Here is a 25,509-nt window from a genome sequence, read left to right as displayed (position 1 = left end):
GCGATTTTTTATTACTTATTTGATAGGCATCGAGTTACTATAATATGACTTCATGTAGGCTATGCTTTCTAATGTTGAAATCAGCTTCCAAAACCGAAACATTTTGAATGAAAGAAGAAACAAAGAATATGCAATGTAACCATCTAATTAAGTGAAATTCTATATTTTGTAAATTTTGCATGAAATCTGTCAACCATGTTGTCATGGTCGAGGTTGCTTCACCTATCACGATGTATTCCAACCATCATGAGGCTATCTAAATCAGCATTTGTCGTAACAGAACGCAAATTATTTTTAATTAGTCTCATTGAATTATTATTATTATTATTATTATTATTATTATTATTATTATTATTATTATTATTATTATTATTATTATTATTATTATATTATTATTATTATATTATTATTATTATTATTATTATTATTATTATTATTATTATTATTATTGTGGTTGTTGTTGATGAAAAGTTAACACAAACGATATGGTGGCTAAACGAATATTACAAATATTTTTTTTTATTTGTTTGTTCCCCGACAAAATGTATCGTCTAGGTGCGACCGAGGGTGGGGAGGAGAGATGTTACCCGTGGGTTCCGCCGCTTATGCATCATCAGAGTGAGAAGTAACTGCATGTAGGTTGCAGAGCTAATGGATGGGGACTCTGTAGTTTTGTAAACCACCATTATAGAACATTTTTATACTCTCGAATAGGTTTCTGGACATTAGCAAAAAACCAAAACGGTTATTATAGTATTGTCTAATAATTTAAGAAAAAAATGATTCTTCGTGTATCTAATTATTGAATTTAGTTAATTTAAGCTGAAGACTGACATTAAACTATAACTATAGGTAGTTCCTTCATACATGTTTTTAAGTGCTTATTGTAATGAGCTTCGTCAACTCAAAACATTTCTCGATAAAAATAAATTAATGCGAACACAGAAAAGGGGAGAAATATATATAGCGCCCTCTGTAAGTTGTGGTGGGAATTTAAAATGGCATCAGCAAAATACCGAACTACTCAAGAAAGTAGAAAGTGAGTAAAAGTTGACATTAAAGCATTTTCTTTGTAGGTTATATGAAATTTCGACAGCATTTTAAGAGCTAATCTATGCATAGTTCTATGGAAATATATCGTCGGTGTACCGCAGGCCTAGGCCAGGCGCTAGTCTGTAGTCAGGCCTTCCTACTACTACTACTAGCCTAGTACTCTACTCTACTACATAGCTTAGTGGCTAGCTGCAGGCTAGCTAGGGCTGGGCCTAGTGACAGTGTAGTGGTTAGGACCTTAGATAGGCTAGCCTGCCTGGTCATTGGGCTCATTTGGCCCATATACAACCGCAGACCAAGCCTAAGCTTAATATGTAGAGTGTCTTATCTGATGCTTGTCTTGTTAAAGGATTTTTTAAAAATGTATTAAATTGAACTTTTTTGTAGAGTATTTATCATCTATCTAGGCCTAGCCTAGGACTAGATGCTAGACCTACTTTTCTTAATAATTAATATTATGTATCTTATTGTGTATAATAGTTATGTTGTTTTGATCTTGTTTTTTTTTTGCTAACGTTTGTTCTTATTTTGGGATCCCTGGTTAGTTTTCAACACCTTTAAATTTTAGTTATACTTGGAGGACTTTTTGTTGTTATTTTCTTTATCCTGAAATTTGTAATCTAAATAAAATAATAAATAAAATACAACTGGCTTAATAAAAATAAAATAGTATTTTATTAAAATTTAATATAACAGGTCAGCTTTCCTTGGATCCCCAATCAGCAATGCAGATAGAAGTCGAGCAACGTCCGGTGGCAAGAATGTTAGTTTCCACCATCAGGTACAATCTCCAATGCTTTCAACTGTAAATGAACGTTTGGGTTACTTACGACCATCGCGGGAACTTCTAGAATACTATCGGAGGAAAATTGCTGAGTTTGACGATGAGCATGAGCAGATGCTAAATAAACTGGAACAATATAAAATTACTTATGAACAACAGGTAATTATGAACATGAAATTTAATTATTTCATTCTGTAAAAAATAACATTTTTCTTGGCTAATTTTTCACTTTCTTGTATTTATAATTTTGTATTTAAATTATATTTTAGTATGTTTTGTTTTTAGTTGCCATTGTGCCAGCTGTTATATTGGTTTCTTTTTATTTATTGTTAAATTCTGTTATGCTCTTTAGAAGTACATTTTACCAAATAAATCATGCCTGGGAAGAATAAATGAAACAAGTGATAACATTTATTTTAACCAAGTTAGAAAATCAAAACACAGGTGAAGTCTCATGTTTGTTATTTAATCAGGTTACATGAGGAAATGCCAACTTGGAGAAATGACAGTGTTACGTTTTTCTGAAAATTATATTCTAACTGTGGATATGAATGATTGATTTCTTGATTGATTGATTACTGTGTTTACCCAATGTATCAGTGCTTACTGTGATGTTCATCAAATAATGTCTTTTTTAATATCCATTACAGCACAAGCTACAATGGGAGTTGAAGCAACGTGAAGATGAAATTGCTGAGCTTCAGCAAGCACTCAGCGATATGCAGGTGTTCCTGTTTCAGGAGCGCGAACACGTCCTACGACTCTACTCGGAGAACGATCGCCTTAAGATCAGAGAAATTGAAGATAGAAAAAAGTAAAAGTTATTCCAATTCAGTGCATTGTCTGCTCTTTTATATTTTTGCAGCATACTAATATATTATGTTAATCAATAGGTTTTGCTATGAATTCTTTTTCTGAAATCCAATCAGCAATTATTTTGAATTGACACACAAGATTCTAATTACCGTATATAATTTATTGATTGTGTGATTTCATGAACAGAAGAATTATAAAAAACTAAAATAATTACATCATTCCATTATTTTTTGTTTTCAGAATTCAACATCTTTTATCCCTAGGTACCGAGGGTGAACCTGAAGTGACATACTTCCACAAAGAACCTCCAGCTAAGGTGGTGGTCCCTCAAAGACGCCCCCAATCTCACCATCCTTATACATCAGAGGGGGACAGGTTAAGTTTAGCTGGTCAGCTAGGGGGTGTATTTAGGTCCAGAGGAAGTGATCATCAAGCACCAGGAGGAAGTAAGACAAAAGGTGTGTATCTCTACGTTTTTAAATAACAATATCTCTAATATCACAAACAAATGGCACAGCATTTAAAGTTTTGGATTGGGAGTTTGAGACTGACACTCGTTGCGTTGCTCGTGTCTTTGGACACTTTTGTTTGCCTCCCTCCACCCAGGAGTATAGATGGGTACCTAGTAGAATGGTATTGCACTGAACGTATTGGGTTTGCATGTAAACAGCATGACTAGAGATACTCCCTAGAGAGCAAAGAAAGTTGCACAAAATGTGCAGAATTTCCGACCCAGTATCCAGTGACCAGGCAAATAATGATAGCAGTGCCTTTGTATATTCTTTGGATTGTGAAAGGCACTATATAAATCAAGATTTATGAAAAAACAAAAAAATTTGAAATTTTACAAGTATCATCTTAAGACAGACTGAATCCCTCAGACTTTTTTTAAACCTTTTTTTAAAATAAAATAAAAAAATATAAAAAAAATTGGTGGTGGTTGATGTCCCCTTCATTTGAATCCAGTGCGGTAGGTGCTATAAAAACAAATAGTTATAAGCACTCTAAAAATATCTCTACCACAGCCAATTCCAAGGGAACTGGTGCTACGAACTCAAACAGCGATGACCCTGATGTTGAAACCCTGGCTTTACAGGTCAATGCCCTTCAAGCACAATTGGAGGAACAAACAAGAGCATCACGAGATCAAATCAACACACTGCTCGACGACAGGCAAGTGAGAACAGATGAAATGCAAACAGTCATGGAGCGAGACCGTCATCGGATAATACAATTAGAGGAAAAGTATGAATAAATGTTGCTAACATTGTTATTGTGAAGCCCTGTCCTGACTATCAAATTCTATTAGGCAAACACATGTGACATGCCTAAATATGGTCATGATGACATCACGTTGTCATGACCATATATAGATCATTGCATTGCACTGGCAGTAGAAGTTTACTCTGGTTGGTAAAGATTCCTTGAGCGGTTCCTACAGTAGTAAAATTAATAAAAATAATTATATGAATGTGTTATGTGTTATATGAAGGTACAATGCAGTTGTTTATTTGGGTCCACATAAATGTGGTCTTTAATTAGAGGTGATCTTTAATTGAAGGGATCTTTAATTAGAGGGAGACCTGTATTATAACCCAACATTTAGATACAGTATGTCTCTATAACTGTATAAAGAATTAGGCAAGACCTTTCCAGCTTTTTTGCAAATATGATTTTTAAAATACAGTAGTTATTTTTTTTCATAAAATTTGTAAAAAAATGTTCTTCCATTTCTTCCATGTAAATAAATATGACATTACCAAAAATTGCAGATAAAACATTTTTGTATACATCAATTTTTATATGAATATTTGTAATTCATAGATTACACAAAACACAGAGTCTTCTATATGACAGCACCAAAGATTACTTGGAGCAGAAATATCAGAGTCGTGCTGTGGAGAGGGACTGGATGGCGGAGAAAGATGAACTATTACAACAACTGGACAGGTGCAAAGAGGAGTTGAATATGTCAAAGGAAGAGGTCGTACATGTATCCCATCATGCAGTAGACACACGACAATCATACAGTGATGAACTTGAGGTCTGTGACTTCTTCATATTTTGATTTAAACAGAAATTCTAGTACAGAACTCGCCAATAACAGGATATTCATAAGATTTTCAATTTTTCCTATATGTACACAATTGCCTGTTTGCCATATTTTGTTATCTGTATTGTAGTTATTCATTAAACAGCAATTTAAAAAAATTGAGCTGAATTTGTTCAAATTCACAATTCTAGTTATAATTCTTGTTCTAGTGGGTGAACATCAAAGGAACCCTAAACACATAATGGTGTAAACAGCTAACAAACTGAATGTTGTGTGAGCAGAATTCATTATGCACTAAAGGATAATTATGAACACTCCTTTTGTCTTTATCTTTAGATTCTACAAACCCAATTAGATCAAGCACACAAGATGGCTGATGTTTATAGGGAACAGGTTATAGGCTTGGAGGACGAGCTGGCCCGCATAAGAGAGCAAGATGACGTTGGCCGAGAGGTTTTCAAAGTAGGTGCTTTTTGTCTGGTTTTGAAAGTAGCAGTTCTATGAATACAATTGTTAATGTAGGAGTGTACCTAAAGCTTTATGCAGATATAAACCTACAATTTTACATTCTAGCCTAGATTTGCCTACTAATAATTAATAGGCCCATGTAGTACATTTCTTAAATATCCAGCCCATATAAAAGATTGTGTGATGCTCAATGAAAAGTGGTGATAATATGGTGGCATAATGAAAACATTTATTTATTATTTTTTATTTCTTAACCAAAAATTTGTACATACTCATATTTGTTGTAGCAATTGTGAAACCAAAAGTTTAAGCTATTAATTTTCTATCTAGGAGAGAACTGAGAAAATGAGCAAACGACTTCAGTTAATGAACCAACGCTACCAAGCCCTAGAAAAACGTCGCAATCTGGAGGTAGAGGGCTTCAAAACGGATGTGAAGAGACTACGTACCAGACTTAAGGATGTTGAGAAGCAGCTGTTCAAGGTAATCCTCTAAGTGTCCACAATGTCCACAGCTCCCAGTCTCACATTTTGACTTGTGATCAAACTTGATCAGCCCTTCCGTTAGACCCCCCTTGAGATCATGTGGGCAAAATTATTATTCTACAAAATTCCAGGAATTGAATTAATTTCTTTACACTGATTACATACTTGTTTTTTTTTTCCACAAAACATCTCCCTTTTGATTTGACTGGGTGTCCGGTAATTTTGCAAGGTGTACCAATCTGATAACAGGGGTTTACAGTGTAGATTATTTTCACAGGTCATAAACAGTTACAAGGAAGAAAAATTAATGATAAATATATAATATAATGTGAGCATGTCTGCAAATAATGCAAGCCTGGCACCTACTGATATTATAGTCATTTTGCATAAATGATCGGTGAACTGCATTTCAATATTCTACTACAAACAATTTTGAATCTTTCAGAATGTTGCTTGAATGTGATATTTAAAACAATGATTAATGATAATGAAAATTAAAATGTTTGTGATTATCTTCTTTGGTGAACAGGTGACTGTGGGTATAGGAGAAGATGGAGATCTAAGGATGTTGCACGACATCCACAAGACTGCCAGACGATCAAAGAAGATCCAGGGAGAGCTCCACAACCTCAAAGCCAAGGTGTACGGACTGGAGGATGACCTCCGCAGGATATAACCATGAAATATGAGTGAATTGGGCAAATCCATAATGGTTAATAGTGGTTGTGTAGGTGAATGAAGCAATAATGTGTATCACTACTGTTCTGAATAAAATTAAGGGTGAACCTAACCTTTATCCCAGTGTATGGACAGGACGATGACCTCATGATGGCTTACATCATTGCAAGAACAGGTATGGAACTCATCCATGTTGATGGAGATGGAATGAACTGGTCTAATCCATGGGTGTTTTGGTGAGCAATGGATACCATTATTGTTCTGGAGAAAACTTCAATGGGAACTTAAGCTCAGTAAAGTTGTATGGGCAGGAAGTACCTCATGACCTATTACTCATAAGTGGACTTGTTAAATTTGTGGTGGTTAATAGTGGTGGTTTATGCGAATTATGAATGAAGCATTGATGGGTGCCATAACTGTTCAGAATTTTCAGAGGGAACTTCACCTCAGCCATGGTTTACAGTGTACGGACAGGATGATGACCTCATGATCTTAACCATTACTCATAGACTTGGGAGTATACTGGTCAAATTTGAGGCAGCTGTTAATAGTTGCTTGGATGTATCAAGCATGAATGAGTCCCATACCTGTTCTTGCAATGATGTAAGCCCTGTTAAAAAGTGACTCAACAGACCATTGTGATTAAAATACCTGGGGAAAGATCGAAGGTGGATCAGGTGTAATTTATTCTCCTTGACTTCCATTTAAATTATTTTAAGAGATTGAATATAACAATGAAAAATGTCCCACCCATTATTAAAAAATGTATTACACATTTTTATAATTATTTGGTATGTAAATTGTTAGTCTTATAGTTTGTACTATCCTGTATGTATAATTATTAATACAACTATATAATGTACAAATTAAAAATTGATCAAAAAATTATTAAAAGTCAGCAAACTGGCATGGTAGTTTGAAAACATGATGCAAGATGTTACTGATATTTTGCAAGTACCAAAGAACTTAACCTTTGACACATATCTAATGCCAGATTTAAATGTGCCAAATTGAAGACACATGTCCCATTAATGTTCTTAACCTTCTACTGTAGGCCTACATTGCACAGGATTTGTAACCGGTAACTCAATTTGCCAATTGGATAAAGATGGTGTATAGAGAATCTGGAACCAATTAATATTCAGTAGGGCTTTTAATGACATCTAAATTGGAGAAGAAAAAAAAGAGAACTTTGTATCAAATTATTTATGCCAAATTTATTAATTATTAGAATAACAAAGAGGTAAAAATGTTAACACAGATTAAACTACTTGTCGATAGAATAATTATTATCATTACTTGGCCAAAGGACACAAGGAATTGAGCAACCCAAAATCTCAAAATCAAAGAGCAGAGCCCAAAACACTTGAGTTTCAAACTATTTTAAATTAAATTTAATACATTAACGACAGCAGCGTATCTAAAGTCTTGAAATGGGGGTGCTGTAATTTTTGGAGAGGCACGCGCCCCCTGCGCACTTCCTACAGTAGATATGCCACTGACTAACGATGTATTTTGTCTTTGTGGTTACCATTTTACCTTCAAAGTACATGGGATGAGTTATGGTTGTTGAGTAATTAACAATAATCATTATTACCAACATGCTTAAGAACTTGTTCTATAGTTGCAGTCCTATTTAGCACAGTAGCATGCTACCCAATCAGGTACCTAGTTGGAGAGTGTCAGTGCAGATAAAGTGCCTTGCCCAAGGCCATGAACAAGTAACCCTGACCTCTCAAATGGAGCCATACCACTGTGCCACCTTCTTATTTATCATGGGACTACCACAGTACCCTAAAAAACTTTCCCTTTTATTTGGTAAATAATGAGACACAATGATGTTGAACCACTTGTATATAAGGTCATTTAGAAGTCAGTCAGACCAACTTAAATGACTACTTTCCGATATGGAACCAATGTGTGATTACGTTAATAGTACTGCTATTAACAGCTGCTTAAATCCCTGGCATAAAAAGCCTTCTTTCTCTAGAGTACTCAGGCAACGTTTCCTGGTATTATCAAACAGCCGCTGCAAATTATGTAGGTTGTAAAAGAATAGCTTTACGTTAGTTGGGTTTGGTTACATTGTACGGGAAGTTACCTCACATGGTTAATCCCAAAGGCCTTTTTCAAAATATGTAAATGGGGTCCTTGGCTCTATAGTAATATTGTGTCTGTAAACACAATACGTATACTTATTTTAATATTAGATTTGTTTATATTTTAAAAAATTGTAAATAAATGTATTTACCATTTGTAAAGCTGCAAATGTTTGGATAATTCATTTTTGAATATGTGTGATTTGCAAACTGATGCGATAGTGGTAATTCAAGATCAGATCTAATCAAAATTAAATCTATAATAATCTTTTTGTTTATTGCATAGTGTTGAATCCCCAAATGGTTCTAAACTTACTGCCTAGCTGCTGGACTCCAGGGAGTGGAGGAGAAAGCACATTATTATTTTATTAGAAATACAGTACTTAACAGCAGTAAGGAGACTGCATGAATAACAATACTCTCTTCCCCCCCCCCACCCCCATTGAGGAGGCTGCATGACTGGAAATACTCCCCAGGGAGAGGGGGAGACTGCAACTGAAGTAGGAAAGGGAGAGAGCTCAGTTGGGTAAACTGGGGATAGCTAGTTTGTTGACTGAACCATAGCGATTCTCTTCAGAACCTCTGACTCACACCCATCACTGCTCGTGTTTCAGTTGGTGGGGAGCAGGTGAAATGCAAGGTACAAGAGCACACATTCCTTTGAAAGATACCATATTTATTTCAATACAGTCTCCCTCAAATAAATGCCCCTGGGTGTTAATTTTTTCATTGAATAAATTACCCCTTCCCACCTTCAATGTCTGTAAACACAAACTAATAGAAGAGACACCCAACACATTCTATTAATATTTTACTCAGGTAGAATTATATTTTTTTCCAACCTGGTTGGGATTAATGATCACACAATAACACATTTTGACATATTGGGCTTATTCGACTGGTTCATTTCGTTGAGTACAAATTTTCGTTGTATTATTTTCATTCGACTGGTTCGTAAAATAGACTTTGTTGACAACGAAAATTAACGTAACCAGAATGTGTTAATCAGCGTTAAGTTATGCACGTGACCAAAAAAAATATGGCCGATTGGTCAGTTTAACAACATTTGCGTCAATGTGCAATATGCGCTATATAAATATAACATTATTATTATTAATATAATTTAGATTAAATTTCAGAAAATAAAAATTATAATATTTACCCACATTGAAGTCAAAAAATAATGAAAAAAAAACTGGATGAAAACATTTTTTTACGAAAAACCCATATTGCCACAATCTAAAGCAGCCTTGATTACGCAGCGTGTATCGCGGTAACTATCCAGACATTTTGTTTTGTCAAGTATTTACCAGTTTTCTATTCGACTGGTCGTCTTCGTTAATTAGGATTTTATCACTGCGCAGGTGGGCGTGGTTTAACGAAGAACGACCAGTCGAATACGGCCATTGATTATGTGTTGTAGTTCCACATTTACAAGCGTTTATTTAAATAAATACGTACCGTATGTGCCGTTGGTTCTATGTGGAATACAACAGGAATTATCTCTTGATGAAATGCCCACTGTTCACCACCAGGACTATGGCTTCATGTTTCTGCTTGGAGCGTCTACTTAAGAAATCAAATCGAATAAGAGTACACCTGATGGAATGAATACCTACAGGAATAAAGGAGTACGGGAAGGAGGGATGCAAATTTCATGAACGTAAATGTGTTGGCATAGTTCCACATGAAACGACAGAAATACAAGATTTATATTCATCTTGGGCAAGCATTTTTATTCACATTAGGAAAGCAAGTTGTAGCCATTGCTACTTTGTTTTCAATGATTTTGATGTTGACAATTAAAATTAAAAAAAACTCTTTAAACATACATTATTTTTCTTATTTATAATTTCTTTTCTACAACGTAACAAGGGTTTATACCTTTGGAGATATACTCGAACTAGTGTTTTCTTAAAACTCTTTATAGAGCACATCAACCTCAAAAACATTTAAGTATCTATGTAACTGTCTCCTCTTCTCATACATATAATCATACTCATTTTCTTACATAATATTGCAAATAAACCTCTATTTAACTCACTATAACATCTCCTAAAGGGTTTTATACCCAAGAAAAAAATATGAAATACTAAAAATGATTAATATCTGAGTGTTGATGGCGGTATATTGTTATGGTGACGATTTCATGGATGGATTTATGTTTTACGGTAAATATGATGACACTGCTGTTTGGAAAATGGCTTTCATGTTTTATTACCAGCATTATTAATATCTTAATGGATAAATGTGTTTTATTATAAATAAAATATATTGATAATATACATCATAAGATAAAAATAAATCCTAATTAATAATAATAATAATCATAATAATGCTGATAAAGCAATTACAAATCTATCACAAAATAATATAAATTAAACAAAATATTTAACGCAGAAATTATCCATGTAAGTCATGACAACAATGGAACCAAATTTGCATACTTCAAATCTCCTTTCCCAATTTCACCCAATCGGAAGACTTTTCCATGGTTGTGTTGACTAAAAGTAGAAAGTCTCGCCCAATACGATTAAACACGAAGGAATACCAACTATACATAGAGGGGGTATATCAAAGTAGAAAAGTTGCTCTAAGAAATATTTTTACTGGTAGGTTTAAATGTAAGCACGGTGTCTAAATAACCATATCATAAACCCTGCTAATATAGCAGTATTAGAAATCCAACCATTTACAAACATCAAAATGCATTTTGGTATATAAACTATAACAGACAAGGTTAAGTAACTGACTTATACAAAGGGTTTGGAAATGCAACATTAATCGTCCTCTCACCGGAAAATTATACATGTATAGCAATAGCCTTTACACACGGATACCAAGGGATATAAAAATATTACAAATGATTCACCAACACAAACTAAATTGACAATGGGTTCTGGATATTAAAATGAACTAATGAGTCCACAATTATGAAACTGAGTTGCATGATATAAATCTAAAACATTAAAAGACAGATGTAGTTGTGAGAATTTTTCACCTATGATTTTTAACTGGAAAACAATCCTAAAAACAACTTTATTAATTCTGATCCAACCAAAGAAAATGGCTTTGTAACTGGTCATTTTTAAGGCATCCCTTTGGAGTCTATGTTTGACAAGTCCTACAGTATAATTTACAGTGTTTTAGAAATACTGTCTCACGAAAAATTCCTAGGCCAACTTTCTCTTTAGAGCATAACAAGAACAAATTCATAAGAATAATTTCAATCTCATAATTATGAAGTGAATTCATCAGTAAGGTACATACTTTTTTCATAGCAATTTTTTTTTTCAAATTCAATTTGTGCTTTTAACTTTTTAGTTAATTTTTTTCTTTAAATAATTGATTGCACGTTGCCATAACTTAAGGAATTTAAAAATAACGGATTGCAGCACTGGTAGGCCTCATAAGTATACTATGGCTCTGTTAGGTCCTCTCTTAACACGCTTTCAACATTAACTGTCCAATCACAACAGCTTTTGTCCACAAAGTATCCAATGAGAATGATTTTACCACCTCACTTTAGGGATGCACTCTGGGTTGCTCAGCCATACTGATATTAACCAGCTTTGCACAGCCCTGATGCAACCGATTTCCACAAATAATCAGATTTAGATTTTTAACCAATCATAACTAAGAACATGATTATTCAACATACAACAGTGTTAACTACACACTGTATACTGATATAAGCCATCATTTGATTGGTTGATTTTTAATCCATATTTGTTGTCCCTATTATACTAATGGGTGTATATGTTTGTGTGACACTTTGTGAGGAACCGCTGTGACCTTTATTTCAAAATTTGTGTTAGATTTCCACTGAGAGGAGTACATTCTAATTGCGGAGGAACACTCTTGCGTTTGCTGAACCAGCCTGTCAACGACGGCTTGTTTCGTTTGATAACTGGTCCGGAAAATGGAATAGTCAGGTTCATTGACTGCAAAAAAAAGAAAGCAAATCTTAATTATTCAAAGCTGTCATGAGTAATTATCGACAAATTACGGAATTACGGTTTATTACTGTATTCACACGGTTCACATATAAATTTAAATGACTTTATTGCATGAATATTTAAGTACCATTCATAATATTCTATTACATTTATTAATATGCCATTTAATATATACTGTGTAACATATTATGGAACTGAACATTTCTATCTTAAATAACAGTTTATTACTGTATTCACAATGTTCATTTAAAAGATAGTCATACTAGTGCTATACATACATATATACGCATTTCTTATGTCATAATATAATGTTATTTAAAATATTATCTGTAATATATTATGGAAATATTTTATAAAAAATATAGCAATTAAAGTAAGTACATTCAAGGGTTTTCAGCTCTACACAGGAAGTAAATCTTTTAGTGAAAGGTTACATTCCGTGTGACATGCCTATATATGGACATGATGATGGCACATGGTGCCTATACGGGAATGATGATGTCATATTATACCCATATATGGGCAAATCATGCTTTTAAGGTGAACTTACTATGGTTCCATCCAATGAACTTGCACTTACTCTATGGTTCTGCTTATCTGAGAATGATTAAAAATGCATACAATTTCTTATTTTATTATTATTAACAAATTACTTATCATTAATTATTCATAAATAAATCAGTGGTAATAAACACACTGAAATAATCTTTAATTCTATATAACTAATCACATGATATTTTGGGGGATGGGGTGGGCCCTGGTGCCTAGACAAACAGGGCCAATTTTAAGCTGTTTTGAGATGCTGTAAGGGATATTTTGAGGGAGAATCTTATTTTTTTTTGGTGGTTGGCAGGGGCTCAGCCTGTCTGATATAAGGGCCTTAGCCCCTCCGATAACCCTCCCCATGGTGCCAGGCGTCGCCACTGCCAGGAAGTTGAGGATGTTTGCACATTGTGAGCGATTATTACAGTTTCCAATGACAAGTCGTATAATTACATTGTCTCCTGTCAATATTGATATCAATACAATAAAGTCATCTGCTATTTATTTCTCATTAAAACTTTCCCCCTACCAAAATATTTCACCTTCCCATTCAAACAGCTAATCAGTATTCCATACCTGATGCTTCTTTAAGGTCCATTAGGGAATTTGAGAGGGCAGTTCTTTTGATAATTTCTGGGGGCGCTAAAGAGTCCATGCTTCCACTCAGGTTGTTGCTTGTTATGCTCTCGGAGTCCAGGCCTAGGCCCGAGTCCGCTGTATAGCCTTGTGCTTTGCGGATTAGTTTTTGTCTTTCCAGTTCAGCTGTTCGAAAGAAAAAGAAATATAGAATTTTATTAAATTTTCTAATTGAAGAGGAAATCTTGTTATAGTGGCATTTTTGTCTACCCTGGATAAGGAGTGATTGAAAGGCTAACATGCTACTCTATAATAGTGTTGACGTTATGCTGACATCACAACATTTCATTTTCTACAAACATTTTGTAAAATATTCATAATATTTTAATAATTTTAACAATCTGTTTAATATAATATCAATAAGTTTAGATAATTTTTAAGCCAGCTTCTTATGATGGTAAGGCAGATCAACATCCAGAGATATTTTGTGAAAATATACCCATAATTCATAATTAAAATAGTTGATATTGAAATGATTTACAATCAATCAATAAATTTAGATAATTTTTAAAACCATTTTTTAATGAATGTTATCCAGATTAACATCTGGAAATTTTTTATAATTCATAATTTTAATACCAGTTCTCTGTGATAATATTCTGAATTAAATTAAATAACTTCTGAATGATGCATTATCCTTTCTAATTGCTGTTGAATTTACTATTGGTACCCACCCAAAAGACATTCCATTAATTTAGACAACCCCACCTGCAAATTACTTATTACTTAACCAATGTTTTAGTGTTCCATCACCAATTATTAGGAAGCTTGCAAATCGCACAACATGACCCTAGGATGGATTCACTCAACAGTGACCATCCTCTGGTGGACGTCAGTAATAATTGGACATTGTTGCATGTGCAAAAGATGTCTCAGATCTTATCACTGTTGTACAATTGAAAGTTCCTTGCATAGTGATCATGCACCTAAAAGTTCACCACTACAGTTCTCTTTTAACAAATCTAATATGACAACAAATTATTTTACTCAAACTGCTATTTATTAACAAAAAATATATACTGATACAAAATCTGCCAATCAACCAGCTGATTTATAACTAGACAATCAAAGTATGAATTCAAAATATTCGCAATCAATGAGTGTACACAGCCAACTGAAAGCTATCATGCATTGTGTACCCAAAATCCCATGCAAGTGATAATGGAAACTACAATATAGTACTGTATACTGGCCACAATAATCCACATTAAACTTAATGTATGATTGTACCAATAACTATATAGGAAAGAAATGAAAGTGCATTCAAAAGCATATCAGAAAGCAGAAATTTAAGATGCATGAATGAGAGATAATAATATGATAATACATCAAATCATGACATTAATATATACAAGATGGCTAACAAGAAAATGAACTGAAATGAAAAAAAAAAGTATCTTGTAAAGAAGTCTAGTTTCACTACAGATACAAAAGCTCAACTCACACTAAACTTAAGTACCACTCAGTACTCACCTTCATAGAAGCTCTTTGTAACATAGCTAGTGGGATGAACAGAGATGCGAGAAGGTGATAGAATGAAAAGAATGGAAAGCCAAAAGATGAAGCTCAATTGTCAAAATTATGTTCCTCATCTTGAGGACTCTTCAGTTGGGATGTGCATCATTTTCACCAAAAATTATGCACAAAAATGGTGACATCAACTATATATAATGATAAACCCCAATAATAGTTTTTAAGCCAACAAGTTTCTGATTTTACCTACTACCACAACAATGGGCGGTGCCACACATACACAGTTATATATTAGTCACTCTGTGGTTTATTTTAGAAACCATTATTGAAATGTAACTCCCTAACTATTTTCATAAGGAGTCTGATATGGGACACGTCTATAAGATCAGCAGGTATGATGCACAAGCGCCTTGACGACGCAAGGAAACCATCTCCACGGGGAGTATATTCCCACGACTTGTAAACTGATGTAAATTACATTAATAATGAGAAAACCTTATTGGCTATTTCAACAGAGACCGGAGTGTCTATGCGGTAAATATTATACGACTCCCCATGATAGTTAAGAGGTGTGTTCCACTGGGAAACTCCCAACCACTGCAGGATGAGATAAGACACAAAAGTTTTCCTTTGCTGTGGAATTGATAAAGTGCAAACAAAACACTACATTGATTGTAGAACAAATGCAATTATTAGCCAATAAAATGTGTTGCACTGGTGGAAAAATCAGATATGCAACAAACCACAGCACAGCAAACCGGTTTGAGCCGGTTTCCTAGGAAGGCAATCTTTGGATATGCTTCTTATCCCGTTGACCATTAAACAGGTTTTTCCCCTACAATTTGTGACGTGAGCAATGTATCACATATCCCACTCGTTAAGTGACATAATGATTAAATATTAATACCTAAGAGGGCAGTTGTCAAATACGTTATATTGATTAATTTAAGAGCATCATTCGGGGCATCATATTGAAGCGTAACAACCTCTTGCTATCCATATTGGGAGTCAATTAAAAAGTTAGTGTATTCCATTTGTATTATTGATTAGCTGTAACTACGTGCTTAGTGTGATTGCAGTGCAGGGTTATAGAGTTAGATACGGTATCTTTCAGCTTGTGCTGCATAAATTTCTTAAAAATCGAAAAATAATGTTGCGTTTACCTCCAATTCGTATGTCCTCCATTTCATTCATTTCCATCACGTATTCCTGGAGATCACGTACAAATCGGGACCAATCCTCGTGATTTAACGCACAGAATGTTGCAAGTACTTTATTATCAACGACGCTGATGAGTCTTATTCCGTACGGATAAACTACAATATAAACAAAAAGAAAAGTTAATATATATATATAACTCAATTTCTGATATATTTCTTTCATTTTCCATTGAATTCTCATGACATCCAAGATTTAATCGTAACATCATTGGACCGAAATAACTTGGCCAGTCTTCAATTACATCTATCAATGTCTCCCATGTGTTGCTTTAACCTTTAATAAATGTTCATATCAATATTGTTATTATTGCTTAGGAGTTAAAAATCAATTCGTTTTATAGTATGACTATTGCTTCCTGTGGGTTTCTATTAAGATGAAGGGTTGAACTAGTTGAGAATAGGTGTCTCCACCTGTTTATACATTAGTGCCTGACTTATTTTTGGTACGTTTGCATTTGTTGATGCCGCTTTGAAGCGGCAGACATTTCATGGATAGCGACGAAAAGTGATTAGGATACAATGTAAACCACAGGGAGATTAAAAATAAACCAAACCAGATGGTTTGGTTTGGGTAAATTATTTAAAATGAAATTCTTATATTTCTATAGTTACTTAAGGGCCATCCATTTTCTTTTCATTGTTTCCTAGGGAGTCTTTCTCTGACCCTCCATCCCCTAAAAGAGTACATAATACAATAAGTTTCAATTTGAAATGATCATTTTCTCACTGCTATAAAAGGGTACATGAACTGTGTTTATTTTACACCCTAGAAAATTATGGAAAAAATGATGATTACTTAATACTAAACCTATTCTAAAACAACTAAACATTGTTTGCTTAAAAGGGTGTGGAAACATGCAAATTCTTTATAATTTATACTTAAAATAAGCTAATCATATTTCAAATGTAGTGAAGAATTAAATTGTGCTTGTTTTAAACTTACAAGGTGTTTCATATTTTAACACTGTTATTCCATGGAGTGGAAAAGACTTCTTGAAGTTGTACAATGTTCCTGTCTTTTTCCTTGCCAACAACTTAGTAACCTGGTAAGTGATAACAAAATATTGTGTTTAGAATCGCAGAACAAGTTAAAAAAAAACAAACAAACATAAAGATGATTGACAGTTACATCACAAATTACAGACTATAGATTGAATTCATAAATCCTGTATAACCAGGGGAGATATGAAAAGAAAGCAAAAGTATGAGTGGTCCTAGGTTAGCCCTTCGGCCACACCTTCCGGGGACGACTCAGATGAGGTGTGATGATAGCTTTCAGTCCACCTGTCTTGTAGGATCTTACCACTCCTTAAAGATTTTCACCTGTATACCATATGTCAATGATTACGAAGGTGTGGACACTACTAAACACATCCTTGATAAGATCAGTTTATAAAAGAAGACAGATGGGAAAGTGTTCTCATTTTAAAAACACGGATGTTTGCTAGGTAACTTTTTTTTCCCCCTTTCTTCCTTAAATTTTTACTTTACTGTAGATTATTTAACTTGTTTAATTTCATAACACAAGAAAATACATTCTTTACGAAAGCATGACAATAAAAAATAACTATTTGATGGTACACTTACCACAAGCATATCGTTAAACAGAAATATTTCCCTAAAGTGCTTTTTCTCCCGTTTGCTGGGATCGTTGATTTCTAATAGGCTCACAGAGCATACTAACCTCCGGTGAGCTTGTGAAAGAATCTACAAGACAAAAAAAAAAAGCCAAAAAAAACATAAAACAGAATTAATATTAAAATTCAAATCAAACCGCACATTTTTTATCCTGCTCCACATAATTGAGTTTATTACTTTATTATCCAATATTAAATAAATATTTTACACTTCTGTTTATAAAGAAAATCCACAGTGGAAACTTACAGGTCTATTACCCAGAATGCTTTGCTCTACACTCTGTACTGCGGTCACATGATCAGTTGCTGGATGGAATTCTTCTTTCTTTATTCGTTCATAGACTCCATGCAGGAGTTCTTTAGCTATATCTTGTCCATCATCTATACCCCTAAGGTTCTTGACAAAGTCATCAAGTTTCATCTTGCGCTCGTTTTTTACATTTGGACTGTGGAGATCCGTGTGGAGCATGATGATCGCAAAAGCAAGGATGAACACCGTGTCCGGGTTGTTGAACGTGCTTGCAATCTCAGGGTTACACACGAGGTAACGTTGTGAAAAAGCCTACAGAAAAAATAAACCCATGCTACATGATTCATTCTTACTTAATTTTATTAGTAACTTAATAAAGTTAGTTGTGGTTGTATTAACAGTTGTACAACAAAAAACAATACGAGCAAAAATGTATGAGCCAAGTCTACAATTATTAACACTGTGTTATCACACTTTGATATTATCCACGACTAATTAACTTAAATTTCAGTGACCTTCCAAAATAAATTGAATAATATATTTAAAGATTTTTTACCTCCACAAGGCGCTCAATTTTCTGAGCCTCTCCTGGCATTCGAAAGTATGACTGAAATTTCCTAAGAGCGTTGTCAATTGTAAGACCTTGGAAGTTGATTTCTTCAACATAACATCTATAGAAATGAGACAACTTCAATTAACTTTACATTATCAAATAGAAATCTAATAGTAAAAAAGTACACGATATTATCATAATTTCGATCTGTGTTCGCATCATAATGCAAATGCTATTTCAATGTGTTTTTTTTGCAAGTATTTTTGAGATATAGATACAGGTAGTTGCATACTACGACTAAATGAACTTTACACTCAAAACTTAGCCCACGATAGTTTGTTTACTATCGTTTTAATTGCGTGTGAGTCCTAGGAATATATCGGTCACGTAATCGTAAACACTTACGACCATAAAGGTCGGAAAACGTCACACTTATAATGTACTGGTAGATGAAAGAGTGGCAATTAACCTTGAAAGGAAAATGGTACAATTTACAATAACAAATAATGTTTCAATATATAGTACACACGATATAAATATATAGAAATCTTGATGTGCATAAAAACAAAATTCCAATAGCATATAGATTCATAATCATTTGTAACATCAACATGTTTGAAAGAAATTGCTAACAAAAAAAAAAAACAATCAACCCAAATTTCTACAAATGTAAGTACATGCCAAATGATGACATAAAAACCAATTAATAGTATCAAGCAAGAAAATTAATCAAGACAAAAGAAACATTAATTCTAATAACAGATCTGACCACAAGACTTTTAACCACAGAATACTGTAGGTGGCTATCACATGATGTTCACTAAACAATCAACAGGAAACGAAGCAGTTACGAAATAAGTTATTGTCAAGATGTGCTTACGATATCATTATTTGAACTTTTGGCCTAGCATAAACTAGTTTAAATTATTGCATCATTATTTACTGGTTTTCATATCAATATGCTAAGCCGCAAGATGTAGAATACACACGTTACTTAATTATATTTCCATGAATTGAAAAAGAAAAAAAAAACCCCAAGATAAAAAAGCAATTATAAGAAAACCAGACCAAACAATTTACTTTCTATGGAAAGTAGTTTTCTTCAGTACTGGTATATGATTTTGTGGTTTATTTTATATGATTTATCAAAAATGGGCAGCAGTATTATTAATTTTTGACAATATTATATTCCATTCGTTCTATAGAGTACTACAGTCGTGTCGTCACAACCTCAGGTGGCGCCCTCTGTCATCTACCAGACGTTGGTAACCGTTCATTACGCCTGAATGACTTCATAGGCTTTCTGGAATAGGTGTTTTAAAATCTAATATTTTACCATCAAAATGAACTTACAACACAAAAGCTCGCATTACATTAGTTATCGAACATACATTTAATCATCAATTAAAATTTACAAAAAAAAACTAACATCTTAAAAATTACGTTAGAAATTGGGATCAATGGTTTGTCAGTGGAGAAAATGGCGTCTGATTGAACGCATTTTGCAATGATAGCAACGGAGTAGTATCATGTTGTATCGTGACGTACCACTATAGTACTCTATGGCATGCCAGTCACTGCTGGACGTGAAACAATTATGTTTTCAATCATTTTGTTTCTTTTGTATGGTCCTGCCCGAACTTGATGAAAAACACCCAAGGTGATTCAAATATCTCTGGGTTAAAATAAAGTATATTATTATTTAAAAAAATAAATAAACATTTTTTTGTAAACTTACTCTAGCACCATCATGTTAAATTGCTGTTGCAAGTCTCCTAAATATTCCCCAATCTTCTGTTTACTCAATCCAATACGGCTTAGTAAAAACTTGGCCACCTCGTGTGTTGAGTTCTCTAAGAATTTATTTTCAATCAAAAATTTGATACCTTTTTCTGGTTTTCTGTGGACGATAAAGAGCAAACCAATTAATAGGAAATCAGTCTAAAATAAAATAGTTTGAATCTTGGTTTTAATTACAATAACACAAAATTTCAAAGTAACATTATTATTACATTGTTATAAAGAAATTAGTAAAAACTTGGCCAACTCGTGTGTTCAGTTTTCCATGAATTTATTTTGCAACAAAATTTTGATACCTTCTTCTGGTTTCCTTAGAAATAGAAATCAGTTTAAAATATTAAATGGGTTCTGATATAATGAAATCTTGGTTAAAATTACAATAACATTAAATTTCAAAGTAAAATTATAAAATTTAAGTTTGTAACAAAAAGTAAAACAATCCAAATGCTGAAAATCTTACTTGTTAAATAAATTAAGTCCGATTCTGTATTTGCGACGTCTTGGTGGGGTGTTTGGTATTGCCATTGATGGTGGTATAGGTTCAATAACAGGCATTTCTCGTAAGCTATCTATGCTGCCTGTGGTCACGCTTGAGTCATCACCAACTGTTAACTTGGAAGAACCGCTGCTTTCGCTGCTCACACTTTCTCGCGTGTCTGATTTGTGCAGATTCAGAGAACCGTTGGCTAGTTTTGTATGTTTGCGCTTCCAGACAGGAGACGGCGACATTTGGAAGTCCTGCACGTGTATTGGGTGGGTTAATTCGCGCATATCTACATGAAGCTCTGGGCAATCTTCGGCTTTTAAAGTTTCATCATGGCAAAGGTCCTCCGTGTCAGAGATATCAGAGTCTGAATCTGAATCATGACTCATTGTATTGTCCGACGTTGACAAGACAACTGCGGGTGCTTTTGGGGAAGATGTTGGAAGGAATGTATCTCTCTCAAAATCGCCAAAGTCACTACTTGCTGTTGAGGCCAAAGAGATTCTATCCAATTCCCCATAATCGATGGTGTGTGTGCGCCGCTTACCCCCCCTCGTTAAGGTAACATCAAGATCATAATCTAAGTCGCCCTCGGTATTTGATCGCGTCCTCTCTGACCTAGCAGGCATCGTTGAATAGTATGCTATATCATCGTTATAGCACGGTTCCCTGATTAACTTATTTGCAGATCTTCTTGGCAGAGTGGACGAATAATTTCGCCCTTGAAGTCCAAATTCTAAATTAAAAGCTCTTGAGTATACATCCGTTGAAGACTCCCTTGAAATATGCCAACGATGATGATTGTCAATATCAAGCTTCCTTGGCCGTCTTTCAGCACTTCGACTACGCCATCGCTTAAATGGTCCTTTCAATTTATCACCTTCTATACTCATATCCTCAAAGGCAGATACATTTCCCTTCTTTAAATCATCTTTGGTTTTCTTTTCCTTTTTCTTTGAACCTTTTCTTTTCTTGGATTTTTTAGGGTCTACTCCTTCTGGACTTAATTTATTTCCGCTTGTGTCCAAAATTATATTTTCTGGCAAACTGTAAGATTTCTCGTGCTTAATTTTCAATTTATCTTTCGCCGACATTTCTACAACTTCTGAACTCTCCTGTATTTCGGTTTTTTGAAGAGAACTTTCAGATGTTGTCGTACTGTAATCGCTGTATACGCCAGAGGAAGAGGAATCACGTTTGCGCAGGCTATCTAAACTGCTCTCACTCCCACTTGGAGCCATCTGCTCCGGCTTGATTATAAGTTCTGCTCTTGTGGTTTTGTCGCTTAGTTTTGAATTTTTGGTTTTTGGCATTAGAACAACGTCTTTATTAGTAGGCGTGGTTCTACTTGTAAGCGGATCATAGACCGGCTGCTTAGATGAACTAACCTTAGTTGGCAGATGTCCAATTTTCCCAACACTGGCTTTTTGTCCATTGCCAAGGGTCATCATCTTGGCCTTATTTTTCATTTGCATTGGCATACTGTCGGTACTATCAACACCCTTTGACAAATCTGCTAGCCCGGTTGTTCGTTGTATATGACTATGAAAGGCTTTTTGTGAATCTTGCGGCGTTGGCAAGATCGAAGCCATACTACCGACCTCACCTATACTCGGCGGTATTGTTGATAACTTTGCACTGCTTGGATATTCCACAGGCAATTGTTCTAAAGTGCCAACGCTTTGTGCTCGCTTATGCATGGTTTCTGTTTTAATTATCTCTGTTTTGCGAGTTTCTTTTTTCATCATCACCGTAACAACCATCCTCTGCACTGATCTTTTAACATCTGTTCCATCGAATTCAGATTTATTTGAAACGTTTATGTTGCTATTTCCACTTTTCCCATCCAATGATTGCACCTTAACTAGATTTGTCTTTGAGTGATCTGTGTATTCTCTATCAAACACATCCAAATCAAGTGATTCCGGAGTCGGCGTTTTTAATCCTAAATCGTTAATATTCACAGGGTCTTCTAGCATAACAATACGAGCACGATTACTAAATTGTTCCCAGCCCTTTGAAGAGCGCAACGAGGACAGTAAGCGTGAAGAGCGATTCTCAGATTGGCTTCTTCGTAGACGTTGGAATTGTTTGTTCATTCCATACTGGCGGTAAGCGCTTTGGATAACTTGGGCGGCCTTATGAGCTTTGTCTCTTCCACCATAACTCTTCTCTAGCATCTCCACCTGTAGCAATCATAGATTCAAGTAATCACAGTATAAACAATTTGTAACTTATATTTTACATAAACATCAATAACTTCATAATGCTCACAAAGAGTACACATATCTACATACAAAACATTTACATGTGTATAAATAAATATAACTGAAAAAAAAATTAGCACAATAAAACTTAAAAACAATAAGGTTAAATGCAATTATTGAAAATTGAACTACATATTACAGTACACATATACTTAATATTACCATCTTTCAAATTATAAATCTTATTATTAATAAATAATGTATTATACTAATAAATAATAATAGCAATATATGAATTATATAACTTAACATCAATTAAAGAAAACCTAACATAAATTAAATTACAAAAATAAATCTAAAAATTCCTTACACCTTATTGCAAAACACTTGGAACAAATTCAAAACAGTAATGTAAGTTATGTTTGCAAAGAAGCACATATACTTAGCTCCCTTACTTTAGAAAACCTATGCCAAAATGAGGACATTCAGGACATACCTGCTTACTATATAATTCCACTGACAACTCATACGGATTGGACAAAGTCCGGGATCGTTGAATAATTCTCTCTTCCTGCCTACGTTGTTTGAATGACTTCTCTCGGCGAAGCGGTGACCTTGTGCTCCTCCTCCGTGGTGTTGCACGATCAAAACTATCTAAAGAGTCCTCAACAAGATTATCATATGATTGAGCGGGTATTTCCTGAATTTGATCAGCAATACATGTGTTTATTGGTGTTTCCTTGTTCTGAAATGTTGCAGGGCTGTTTGGTGGTGTTGCTGGACCACTGTTTGATATATTCCTAAGATTTTCAAGACTTGGTTGATTACTTGGTTTGGTGATGTTAGAGTTTATTGCGCTTTGTTTGTCGATCTGGTCTTCAGCTAAAGACACAACAAGGGTACGACTTCCAAGACTGGGTTGGGGAGATGCCTCCCCCTGAGTAACGGCACCAGTGGAAGATTTCTCTGCCCCTTTCTTCTCGCCGCCGCCACCACTACCCCCTCCTGATGGTGTTGCTTGATTCTTCTTCTTCCTTTTTGGAGTAGTTGTTACTTCTGTTGTTTGTGCTCCCTTCTCAGTTCTGTAAAATATAAAAATAAAAATATATATGAGCCATAAATTTAAGTATAAAAAACCGGGTAGGTATAATTTTTCATTTTATTCGATCCCTGTACTTATTAATAAAATTTCAATTCAAAAATATGTATGTCAAATAAATCAAATACTGTAAAGCACAATTCTGATTTCATATTTGATCAAGGTCATTAAATTGCCCGAAAGCAAAACTGAAATGAAATAAAAACCATAAACATAAAGGAATATTAAATAACTAAAGTAAACAAAAGCCAGTTTTAATATCTACTGGCATACCTCTATCCTGTACAAATCCTCAAAATGAAAAAAAAAATGCCTTAGAGAAACCATGCAAGTCTTATGAATAGATAATAACTGGGTTTAAATTGTTGTGAATCACATCGTCGTGCGACCTTCCCTCACCGAAACAGCAGGCAACAATGATGACATCAATGTCTGTTTCAGTTTTGGAGCGTGCTGGTCACGTATTTGACAATCCGCCGTTAAACCCGTCACCTGATTGACTTCCTCCACAAATCGGTGAGTATGAATGCTGACATGTCAGCAATAACAGAGACTTATCTCACAAAATCTCAGGTTTATTAACTTCATTATTTTCAATATACCGACAATGCCGTAGCCAGCTATCGGGACAGTTGGGAGAGTCCCACACAATTTTTCTAATGGGTCCACAAAGAATGGGTCCACATTTTAAAAAATGGGTCCAAATTATGTAATTTTATGCATAAAATGGGTCTACTATTTGAAAAATGGGTCCAGATTTCTCATATTTAGTTTAAAATGGGTAAAATTTAAGAAAATGGGTTCAGATTTTTCATATTTTTGCGTAAAATGGGTCCACAATGTTTGAATTTATGTGTAAAGTGGGTCTACCCTGATATTGTCCCGCACTGTTTGAAAATCCTGGCTACGGAATTGTATACCGGTACATAAAACTATGTATTTTTCTTTATATATATCCAAAATAGTAACAGAATGAATGGAAGAATGGTACAGAAATGACTAACATTATTCTTTATACACCATAATCTTCATTTACTGAGTTACTATTTTTTATAATAAAATCATTAAACACATAGCGAGACCAAGTATGGTTCAAAAACTATGAATCATTAAAGAAATTGCATTTACAACAATCATACGATCTTAATAGGTGTCAAAGGTTATAGCGAAATTTAAATTAATTAGATTAAACAATTAGGTAGACATTTTCCT

At 34.2% G+C, this 25,509-nt stretch overlaps 2 protein-coding genes across 3 annotated transcripts; one reads left to right on the top strand and one right to left on the bottom strand.

Annotated features, from left to right (window-relative positions):
- Nucleotides 1–952: 952 nt before the first annotated feature.
- Nucleotides 953–8,517, top strand: LOC117115087 (coiled-coil domain-containing protein 77-like). The gene is made up of 9 exons (XM_033258753.1): nt 953–1,039; nt 1,750–1,996; nt 2,488–2,651; nt 2,894–3,111; nt 3,679–3,898; nt 4,478–4,697; nt 5,043–5,168; nt 5,505–5,657; nt 6,189–8,517. The coding sequence occupies exons 1-9, from the start codon at nt 999–1,001 to the stop codon at nt 6,333–6,335; spliced, it is 1,536 nt and encodes a 511-aa protein (XP_033114644.1). The 5' UTR covers nt 953–998; the 3' UTR covers nt 6,336–8,517.
- Nucleotides 8,518–10,145: 1,628 nt separating this feature from the next.
- LOC117115124 (IQ motif and SEC7 domain-containing protein 2-like) lies at nt 10,146–24,280 on the bottom strand (the record flags this gene model as incomplete). 2 transcript variants are annotated; one of them, XM_033258812.1, is given in 11 exon segments in its annotated part: nt 10,146–12,380; nt 12,946–12,992; nt 13,515–13,700; nt 16,211–16,363; nt 17,211–17,310; nt 17,855–17,974; nt 18,152–18,466; nt 18,711–18,825; nt 20,446–20,607; nt 20,968–23,177; nt 23,695–24,280. In XM_033258812.1, coding segments are annotated over 11 exon segments (4,141 nt in total), but the record flags the coding sequence as incomplete, so codon positions are not given.
- Between the last annotated feature and the right edge of the window lie 1,229 nt (nt 24,281–25,509).

The sequence above is a fragment of the Anneissia japonica genome, unplaced genomic scaffold, assembly GCF_011630105.1.
Source record: "Anneissia japonica isolate Jap-2015-1 unplaced genomic scaffold, ASM1163010v1 scaffold24_len2511860_cov200, whole genome shotgun sequence".
NCBI classification, from domain to species: domain Eukaryota; kingdom Metazoa; phylum Echinodermata; class Crinoidea; order Comatulida; family Comatulidae; genus Anneissia; species Anneissia japonica.
The sequence above is the reverse complement of the archived record's forward strand: the minus strand, read 5'-3'. Positions and strand labels throughout refer to the sequence as shown.